The sequence below is a fragment of the Photinus pyralis genome, unplaced genomic scaffold (genome assembly GCF_008802855.1).
Source record: "Photinus pyralis isolate 1611_PpyrPB1 unplaced genomic scaffold, Ppyr1.3 Ppyr1.4_LG1, whole genome shotgun sequence".
In the NCBI taxonomy this organism is placed as follows: domain Eukaryota; kingdom Metazoa; phylum Arthropoda; class Insecta; order Coleoptera; family Lampyridae; genus Photinus; species Photinus pyralis.
In genome coordinates this window covers 13,213,951-13,225,358 of record NW_022170249.1, presented here as the reverse complement: position 1 = coordinate 13,225,358, position 11,408 = coordinate 13,213,951, and the positions used below count along the sequence as shown (strand labels likewise).

The window sequence follows — 11,408 nt, the reverse complement described above, 5'->3', positions numbered from 1 at the left end:
ACGGGCAAATATAGACCATAAGAGCTATCAATTAGCAAAAACAATAAACAAATTAAGAATTTCTTTAAATGAATGTATTTCAGTAATGTGCTTGGAGACCTGCTCCTTTATAAAATTTTCTAATGAATTTTCTGTCCCCTGTTCCCTGTAACGCCTATCCTTCCTTTGTAAAAATTCTGCCACTTGGAAGATCGCATTCGGTTCGCAATGTACAAAACTACAGTCAAAAGATCTGATTGACGATGTCGAAGTCCGGCAGCCGAGGGAATATGTACTGTTAAAATCATGGGATTTAATTTATGCACTAAACATCCGTTGTGAGATATTCATTGTACAAATGAAACCTGAAACCGCAGAATAGTGCGGTATTTTAGTTCTTAGTTATTACTGCTGACAAGGTCCCTTTAATAATGCTTTAAAGTTTAAAGCGTGATAGCCGACAAAACCCTCGAAAAAATAAGTTGGTTGTAGGTAGGTAAGTACCTAGAAGTAGTAAAATAAAATAGATAAACACTGCGGTTTTTAAAGTTGTTATTGTCGTCAATGACTACATAGGTACCTGGTACCTATTTGTTATTTTAGGCTAAACGCGGTTGATTTCTGATTAAATACTGAATACCTACTACTACAGAGAAATAAGTATTGCGCTACATATACATGCCCAACTCTGCATTAAAAAAATTAAAAACTACATGGGTAAATGAGCGCACTACAATTGCCCCGGTAGTTTACATGTTAAAAAATCCTCTGGCTAACTATGTAAGTTTTCCGTCACAACTTTCTTATGCACTTTGCATTTTGTTGAAATCGGAATTGAAATCCAAATTATTTAGCCTGTCCTGTACCTACCGCGACCCTCAAAAATTTGAGAATCGTGGATCTAACTGGTCATCCATGTCGATGGTTTGCTGCAACGTTTGCAACTGACCGCTGGGGTGACTATGACAAAAACACCGGGTTTTAAATAACTAGCGTCGCGACGTCAGTTTAATAAACGGTCGTCTAACCCTGACCCTAGTCGGGCAGATTTGTATGCAACAGCACAGCCTAGTTTTTTGTTATCGGGTTTTACGATTCATACTGCTTCCCGGTAAAAAAAGCACATGGTGTTGATCAGAGAATGGAGTTCCAGTTCATGCTATTTAAAGTCCATGTTGTAACTCCACCAGATTCATTTTTGGCGTCAGACTAATAGCTTCTGTTGGTCCTGAAGAAGAAAGAAAATTATTTGTTAAAAAATTGTCAATGATTAGATAGAGATTATTTTAAATTTATTGCAAAGTCAACAACCTTCATGTTTAATTATACACAGCTTGGACAAATAATCTCGGGTTTATAACATAATAGTTTAATAATAATTAATTAAAACAAAATCGAGAGGATATTGTTTACAAATGTCCGGCATTAAGATTATAATTAAATTCAGGAGATTAAGGAGACGTCATTTCGCCAAGGAAATGCATTTAAATGTTCGTACGACGATCCATAAAGAACAATGCGGAATATAACAAATAGAACGGGGAGGTATCATAAACGGCTAATATAACCAGCGTGGTATTTGGCAAATTGCAACAGAAGTTGTTACCGAATACCTTCCATCAAAACTCGCTTCCTTTAGTTATTACCACATAAAACACAACTCTAAACTGCACTCCGCACATGCATTTCCCCCACTGCCAAAGTCGTAAATGATATGCCCTTTGCCCCTCGTTTGATGCAATCCTGCACCAACTCACTTCACTTTGGCATTGCAAGACTGACAGTTGATTTCGCGTTTAAAATATCGCAAGTGTGGAAGTCAAGCGTCGTCGTCGCGTGAAACCGACGGTTGCCCTGCAAGCCTACTTTTATAATCTCGTTGCATAGAGAAACTCTCAACCTGTTGCGCTTTCAAACGCGACGCCCGATGCACACGCTTTTCGCGCTTTTGGCTGATTTATTGTAGTTTTCCGGTTCGCGTAACTTGCTCTCTTTTCCATTTGCACAAACTATCGAACGTCTAATTTGAAAGTGAACAGTGCCCCCAATTTTTTCTGTGATAAGTGTAATCTTTGAAGAGCATGAAATAGAACTTGCAATTACATAATGTCGGATAGTCAAGATTACGATGCAAAAATGGATCTAAACGCATCCAGCACTTCTGCCTCCCCGCGAACGCCGCCAAATTGCGCACGTTGCCGAAACCATCGAATGAAAATTGCCTTGAAAGGTCATAAAAGATATTGCAAATATCGTTCCTGTAAGTGCGAGAAGTGTCGCCTGACGTCGGAGAGGCAGCGAGTTATGGCCATGCAAACGGCACTACGAAGGGCACAAGCTCAGGACGAAGCCTTGATGAGAACGCATTCGGGTCCCATTTTGGGCATGCCAAATAAAAGCCCATCGCCCATTCAGGTAATGGAGCGAAGTCTCGATTGCGACTCTTCGGCGTCCTCCCAATGCTCTGGAAGCGGAGGCGTCGGTATATCTACTATAAGAAAAACGACGTCTGTGGAAGCTACACCTTCGACCACCACTGGTCTCGTTGGCACCACCGTCGGTAAGTTTCTACTCATTTAATTCCCTTATCTGATAAGATAAGAATGTCACATTGCCCGACATTTCATTGCGACACGAACAAATTGCAGTTGTGTAACAGGTTATGCATGTTGACTATCAACATTGACAGTCGAAATTCAATACTTACTTTAGCAAAAAACTGCTATACGAAAGTTGCTGCATAATTAAAGCATAAATAATGATGATGTTAAGGTATTTTAAGTCCACTACCGTTTTTACACGGAAAGGTCGTCTTCGTCTAGTGTAGTAAGTCGCCTCGTTGTGTTTGCCTATAAATGTACCGTACCTTGCCATTGCCATTTTAGTCCTCGTGGAAGTGGACAGGTCTCGAGGAAAACAGTAAAAATCGACTTGAACTGGACTATTACAAAATCATGCATAAGTTAAGTTGTTCCCGTAACATACTTTTAAGTGAAATTAAACGTGCATATTCGTCCAGAACGGTGTCATTTTCCTTTCGCGCCACTAAATAATTCTGTGTTTCACATCATTAAATAACACAGGATTTAGAAAAATTAAATTATGCCTGCATGAACTACTGGTGGTCGTAAGCCGGTAAGCGCCCTTGTTACGTAAATAGCGGTTATACTTACCATCGTTCTCTTTATTGAACAGACAAACTGCTTAATAAAATACATGCTTACTTTTATATTTTTGCTACAAATAATCAACGTCTCAGCATCTTTAAATTGCATATAGAGGTCGTTAACGGTTGAAAGTTTACGATTGAAGTCCGTTTAATAGCAGAACTCTTTAATGTTCATAAAATTCCTTCACCATTTTGGTCAAATACTTAAAAAAGCAAGAATAATATTGATATTTAAATTGTCTCGAGGGACCACTTTTCCAATTTTATAAAAATCCATTATAAACCGCTCGAACTATAGGTCAAGGTAGGGGTGGATTATTTTTTATTATCTTGGTCAAGAGGACCATAATTCGTTTTTCTTTAAATTATGCTTGGAACATCAAAAATCGATTTTTTATTTGGTACACTACGAATGTTAGTTTACGTTTCTATACAAAAGAGCCCACAATCGGCAGATTTATATTTATTATTAGATTATTACGTTTGATTTACATAATACCTACTTGAACCTCGACTCGAACAGGTTTTTTTCCTATTGATAAGCGTACGGATCAACGGAGATAGAAACGCGATTTCAATGGGGAACATTTGCAGTTTTACAAGTCGACTTTGATATGGTCTTTGTATTTTGGAAAAAAACTGGCCTAACTACGCATCCTATTTTTTTATTCTTCTCTTGTTCAATTATGATTTTTGAATTCTAATCCTTGTTGTGTATTTGATTTTTTTCAAATTTGGGCTAAATTGAATACACATAGAATTAAACCGAACGATTTTTAGGGGAATTTTTCCTCGAATTTTTCGAAAGAAAAAAATTCCCTTCAATAGTTTTATCCGTCTGGTCCTCGTCTGACTCGAGAACGAAAAGAAACAGCCTCCGCCAATCGATTGCTACGAGTGCAAGGATCAATGCTATTGAATATGAGCCGGATTAAAAGTCTGGTTTCCGAATACGAGCGGAGTGACAAAAAATTCCTACTGAAAATTGTATGCGATTCTTCGTATCTTGTAGTAGTATAAGTAATTAACAATGTAATTGCACAAATTTTCGTTTCGTTCCGATTTCTACAAAAACCGTTCCTTTTATATGAATGTATATAATTGAATAATTTCTTCCAATTTTTTAATTTATAATCCACTAGGTAGTTACTGAACAGAAAAAAAGGGGTTTCTATTTCAAAAATAAAATTCTTACACTTTGAGAAATACCAGAATACGTAATGGAATTCAGTTCATCGTCGGATCTATTTCTGCAGTAGGTTCTCTTTTATAACTTCAACCAAAGGGAAATCTTTGAAAAATGTATTGTGATTCAAATTCGTAGCTCACCGTTGTGATCTCCTTAACGGTGAAAGACCTACACTGTAGGTTAAATGGGGCAAAAATGCTCCTTTTTTAGCCTAAAAACCGCATTTGACATTTTTGAAAAATGTTTGAAAGTAACAGATCACCGATAAACTGAAAATGTCGAATGTCATTTTAATTTTCCTTTGTTTAATCAATCGGAAAGGACGATTGTCGTTAGCAGCTTCTATGGGCATTTTTTTTCGAAGGATGTTTTGTTGAGAAATGGCCGAAGTGAATATAAATCATTTTTCTTGTAAATTTATGTAAAAGTATACAGCGTGGTCGAAATTTACAATCTACAAACAATTTATTTATAACTTTTCCGTAAAATGATTAGGCGAGAAAATATTTCTATATAAAGAAATCACCATTGAAATACTTATGGTGCGTAAACCAATTCTACTGCCTGTAGAGTGTGACGTCATCATTTTTCTTTTTTTATCTATCTCATTCTGTAAAAAATCCAATATCGCGCCCACAAGAAACAAGAAAGTAATAGTCTGTAGCTGCCGGAGCTGGGCCGGAATTAATTCGTCATTTAATTCTATTTGGCGAATTAAATCCCATGGAATTAAGCCTTTTTAGTACTGTTGTTAAAGGGCTTATAATTAATTCCTTAATTAATTCCTTTTATAAAAGAAATTGTAATTGTTAATTGTAAAAAAAGGCTACGGAACAGTGTGCATACGGGGGGGTTACAATTCGTAACTCATTGGGATTTCCTTAACGGTAAGTGATACAGCGTAGGTTACGTTGTAGTTTTTGTGACTAATTATTGAAAAATGAGTGGAGCAGTGTCTCTAGTTTGGTTATGTTATATCCGAGGTTATATCTATGTATAGACCAGACAAACAAGCAGATATTTAATTTTGTGATCTCTCCGTTACTGGCTAAACTAAACCAAAACTTGTGAATACCAAATATATTTTCCCCCTACAGTTTTCTAAAATTTCGAAAGCGTTTGTTTAGTCACAAAAAGGGCCAACTTTGCACCCTTTTTCATACTGTACGCTGTCTATACGTAAAATGAAATTTCACAAAAAAAAACGTAAGTAGTATTTTCAAAAAATATATTTAAAAATACTTAAAATATCAGGAATATTTTAGAAACACTCTGAAATCCTCTGATGTTTATCGGTATTTTTTGAAAATTCTTTAGTATTCAGTAGCGTGGAATTTAGTTGGGCCATTGTGGTGAAAAATGGAAGAAATGATACATTTTAGACTGTTTTCATGATACTTTTTTGTAAACCAAAGCTTCAATCTTGAGAGTGGTAAGCGAGGTAGTATGCTTAAAAATATTATATCATCTCAAGCTTTTCTGGCTGCAATCCATTTGCAGTAAATAAAAAAGGATAAATGCTCTGAAAATACATACTACGCGTAGATCCTCAAAGGCTTCCTTTTCAGAATTCTTGCTGTTTGTTTTTAACATCTAAATTACTCGCGCGTCCATTCTCCGTCCGTAAATTCGCCTCCCCCGGTTTCATGTATTTAGTATCTATTTAAGAAAGTATAGTTATTATGATTTATTTACAGGGTGTAAGTATTAAGCACCTCAAAAAATGTCGTCGCCCGTAGAAGTTCTAAAAGTTAATTTCGTGTCGTCCGGGTATTAAGTAGCGGGTTGTGTACGATACTTTTGAAGCAAGCATTTTTACCATATCACTTTCAGGAAATGATTTATTGTGGTTTAACCGTGTCTGCATAAGTCAGATGAATTGGGGTGTAGAGTTCAATTCTTTTGTGAGTTGCGGTAAACTTTGCGACTATCGTTTCGTAAAATGTCACTTGATTAATTTATGTACAGGGTGTTACATGTATCTATAGACAATTAATTATTGCAGAAACTAGCGGGGATATAAAAAAATGAGGCATTTAAATATTCTTTATATGGACAACTGTCTCTTAAAGGTCAAGTGTAGGGCAAACAGTTTTTTCAAATAGAAATATACACTTTTATTGAATATTCTTAGTTTCGTGGAAACGTTTTTTCCGAGGTTTTTTCCCTACACTTGCCATTTTTTGAAGACACCCTTCCAAAAGTCCGACTTTGAGTGTGAGCCAGGAAGCTATTCTGTCAAGAATTTGGCACATTTTTTAATAGTCTTATGGGATAATCTGTTCGTCAATGTTGTTAAACACATAAAGAGCTTTATCTCGATAACCTAAAAAAATTCTGAATTTAGTTGTACTTATTGATAGGCATGTAATAAAATTTTAACTTTCGAATTTCGACAAACTTATACTAACGTGCAGACATTTGACCTTTTTTGCATGTCGTGTAAATATTTATATCATCCTGCGCATATTTCAGGCTAAGAGGTGTTGTGCAAACACTCTGTTTTCCATGATGCATGTGTCATTGATCTTCGTGGCAGTATAAAATTCTTTCCCTTTGTTAGTGTATTAGTAGTACTTTATTAAAATCAAACGTCCCTGGTAGATATACTCGTACTTATGTAGGAATGTATAAGTATACACCAAATGTGATTTTCGTAACGAAAATCCAGCTTCATTGCAAAATGAGCAAGAATTTGAAACAAACTATACACGATAACTGGTATAACGGTGCATTTGGTTGCAATAAAATACGGATTACAATCAATATTTACTTTGCAAAAGATATTAGTAACACATATCATCTATTTTTTGTGACACAATCTTCAGCATGATATACTTAGACGCAATGAAAGTGCAAGTGACCTGCTTAAAAAAATGTCTCGCGATATATTTAAGTAAATGATTATTTCATACACTGTGTACTTTGATTATAAGAATTGAGTGCAAAGGGTACACTTTAATTGATTTCATTGTAGCCTATTTTACATTGTTTATGATTATGTTTGTATTCAGCGACAGCCATTATTTGCATGGAGACAGAGTGATGCTTTATGCTTACGTTAATTTAAAACAAACTACCTATAAAAAGTGGCGATACCATAATTAATAAATGATGAGGTAAATTATGATACAGAATTTACGGGGTGATTGCTTTAAAAAGTGTCTTTCGTAATGGGTTTTTGAGTATGTTTCGTTGGATTTCGAAACTTTTTTATGGCGCGCCGACGAAAAAGTGGCGACCAATTTGGTAAGTAGGCGAGGATCTTTTGAACCAGAACTAGGTATATTATGTCGAGGTCTCGATCGAAGTAATTAGTCATTGTAATTATGGTAAGCTTGTCTGTCAATCGGCAGCCGAGATCATCACGTTCCGTAAGAAGTCATTCTGTCTTCCGTGAACTTTTTCATAGGGGAGCTAATTTTACCATTTTTAGCGCATTTCCACAAAAATAAAAAAAAATGCGCTATTGTGGCCACTTTGTCCGTCCGTCCGTCCGTCCGCTAACTTTGCGACGCTACTAGTTTTTTATCTTAAGAGCTATTGTTCTACTTTTACATGTTCCATAATTTTACACTTTTGCCATTTATTAACGATCCTAGAGATCGTTTATAATTTTGCATTGCTATCTGTCGGCTGCCGGTTGGTCTCTCCGTCTGTTCCTTTGTCTGTCTATCCATCTATCTGTCCGTGTGAACGATAACTTTGTTTAGAAATGTTCGATCGCTTTTACATCTCCGTTAGTTATGAACTGAATTGCATGAAATTCAATATGGGCATAGATTTAGCCATATAATACGCAATGCCAAAAGTTGAATCGAATCGATTCAAAATTCACAGTGCCCTTTTCGCATCTCGACCATTTATAAACCGAATTGCAAACTTTTTTTACTTATAAAAGTATTTGAATGAAATTTGATACATAGGCACTTGGGATAAAGGAAAATCAAACGCCAATTTCAAAATTTGGTTTTGCGCATGCGCAGTGCCAACTTTTTTATTTATGGAAGGATTTAAACGAAATTTGATACATAGGCACTTGGGATAAAGGAAAATCAAACGCCAATTTCAAAATTTGGTTTTGCGCATGCGCAGTGCCAACTTTTTTATTTATGGAAGAATTTAAACGAAATTTGATACATAGGCACTTGGGATAAAGGAAAATCAAACGCCAATTTCAAAATTTGGTTTTGCGCATGCGCAGTGCCAACTTTTTTATCTATGGAACTATTTAAGTGAAATGTGATACTTAGGCGCTTGGAACAAAGGAAAATCTAACATTAGTTTTAAAATTTAGGTTTGCGCATGCGCAGTTCCAACTTTCTTATTTAGAAAAGCATTGAAATGAAATTCTTCTCATAAACTGAAATTGAAGTAGCACGTCAACAATGGATTGCCCATGTGCAACGCTATCTTTTATATTTGTGGCCGGATTTTTACGATTTTAACAGAAGTTGCATCTTACAAATGGGAAATGAATGCAAGTGGAAATGCGCTTTATGTAAATCGTTTACGATTACTTTTTAACTTGTTTAATGTAAGTGTCCGTTTTCGAGATTTTTGCATTGTAAGTTTTAACCTCAGCGACCGATACATTGCGCCTCCACTGTCAAAATTTTCTCTTTGTAAGTACTCTCTTCCTCGCTCTCTTCCGACACCCCATTTTTCAAATAATAACATTTGAAGTTTTGACACCATCGACGGATACATTGCGTTCCTACTCTTTGTTTTTACAATAAAATGTCTATTAAAATGCAAAAGAACGCTCTTTCGACGCCCTTGTCAAGATATTCGAGCTTAAAGTATTGGCTCTCTCGGCGAACCTATTGCGTTTCTCCATCTAGTTTCTTTTTGTAAGTGTCCTTTTCTAAAACACTTTTTGCGAGATATTCGTATTTGAAGTTTTGCCTGCACCGACGAATACCCCTAGTTTTTTCCTTCCTCCGACACTTTGTTCTTAAGATACATAGTAACGGTGACTGTAGGTACTGTAATACCAGGTACGCCTCGTTCTATAACTTCTCTCCGCGACTCCTTTTCAATATCAGTAGGTGCCCAGGGGGGAGGGGGTAGAAATTAATTTTATCTTTCATGATACGCTAATGAAGGGTCTCGATGCAAGGAATTAATTTCCACCAATCCTCGACCCCTTATCGTGATCGGATATAAATCATTTTTTATATCTCAAGAACAGATTGTCGGAGGACGGTACTCACAAAGGGCGATTGGGACGTCTGGAAGAAATATATCTATTGGTGATGTCAAAACCTTCAGTGCAAATATCAGCAGAATCGAATGTCTTCTTGCATTATGTAGCATAGATTTTGAATGCATGCCCCTAGGGCGACCCCCAAGCAAACATCGATTAATATAGCGTATAACTACGTTCGCTATTTAGATTTTTAAAAATGCTCTTAATCCGCACAAGAGTTGTGCGCAATTTATACTTGTTTTTCTTGGATACGAAAAAGATTTAGTAGGGCGTTGTACAAGATTTCGATATAATCGGTGAACGTATCTCAAAAACCTTTTTGCTCATGCATCCGAAGTTGATACGTGATCCAGGAACAAAACCTGTTATGCACAGACATGCGGATAGACCCACGAAGAAAACGCGATCTTCCATTATACACGAACGTTCCTTCAGATCTAAAAAAACCAGTAAGGGATTATTTCCATCGTCCTAAATTTTCATTATGCAGTGCATTTCAGCCATGCTTTGTAAATCATTGAGACTTGCTATGGTTGACCTGTCCCAAAAATAAGAAATTGGGTCAAATCCCTTACCTTTTTTATTGCGACGTCAGTGCCGTATGCTTATTAATGTCTTTGCAATGTATGCACCATTTTGGATGAAACTTTGGTCGAAATTAGCTCTAGAGGCGTTTTAGTAGTATTTTTTCTTCAAATAGAATTCTATACGGCAAACAATGGAGATGGATATAAAATACATGTTCATTACCCTTGAAAGTCAGCGAGTATGCTTTTTACTCAGATAGTAGCTAAGTGCCAAAATGGGACATCAGTCCGTTTATGGATTACGGCATGAGCATTAAAACTTTTATGAAACACATTTGGCTTCTTGTAGGGGGCCTATAAAAATTTTTTGAGCATTTAGTATCTTAAGTTTATATTGTCTATAATATATACAGGTAAATAAATAAATAAATGAAAATGTGCTTAAAACCGTGTGGGCATAACTGCCAACTAAAAAAAACAATACATATATGCAAGACCAATTAATTCTCCATCAAGCTTTTCTTGAAATTTCATTAATTATTATGAAGCTTTCTGAAGCTTCGTTTTATCTGCATCGGCATCGGCACGTCTTTAGACATTTTGCGTATACAAAATAATGTGGTCACATGGAATTCTATACTGTATTCATTTTTATTATGATTAACTGACCGTTTGATCTTAATAAAACGAAACAGGTGTGATCAGACAGCCTTGACACTTTTTATTATAAACTAATTTTTTTCACGTCTACCATCGTAAAACAGTAAAAATTAAACTGAACATGTCAATTTTAATTATTGATATGTGAGCAATTTAAAATTTCTTTGTATATGTTTTCGTGCGGCTATTAAATATTAATCTTATGTTAATATATACCCGCCTACGTATAATTTCGCTGACAATATCAGTTACATAGTTATATATGTTACACGCAAATGTATTGCAAATTGGATTGATTGTTTGTATTTATTCGTTTGCCTCTCATGTACCAGCCGCAATTTAAATGATTTTCATATGCAGGGGCTAGGATCCCCGCACTTAGAATTTATTAAAGCCGACGATAATGGGTCTCTTCTGCTTGCGGGTTTCTTGTGGATTAGATCGAGATCATCTAATTTAATTCTTCCTTCAATATATTTGCATTTACAATCAATATCTTAAAGCAAATATTAGCAAATTTCAAGTGTCTCCACGGCTTATCCACACACACTATTTTTCTCACTTCCCTTTCAGCCAAGTAGTAAATATGCGGTGTAGTGCAGTGACCTTCGGTTGTAAACCGCAAAAGAAACCAATATAAAAATGTTGCTTTCTTTTATTCTAGAATCCAAA

General features: G+C 35.8%; 1 protein-coding gene across 4 annotated transcripts in view; it reads left to right on the top strand.

The window, feature by feature from the left end:
• The first annotated feature begins 1,739 nt into the window (after positions 1 to 1,739).
• LOC116159167 (protein doublesex-like) overlaps positions 1,740 to 11,408 on the top strand; it is a 75,333-nt gene continuing 65,664 nt past the window's right edge. For all 4 annotated transcript variants that reach the window (XR_004142901.1, XR_004142900.1, XM_031472103.1 and 1 more), the window contains exon 1: positions 1,740 to 2,539. Coding sequence is in view for 2 of the 4 variants with exons in the window: in XM_031472103.1 (XP_031327963.1) it covers positions 2,086 to 2,539 (454 nt within the window). In the remaining 2 variants the exon portion in view is untranslated. The remainder of the gene's footprint in view (positions 2,540 to 11,408) is intronic.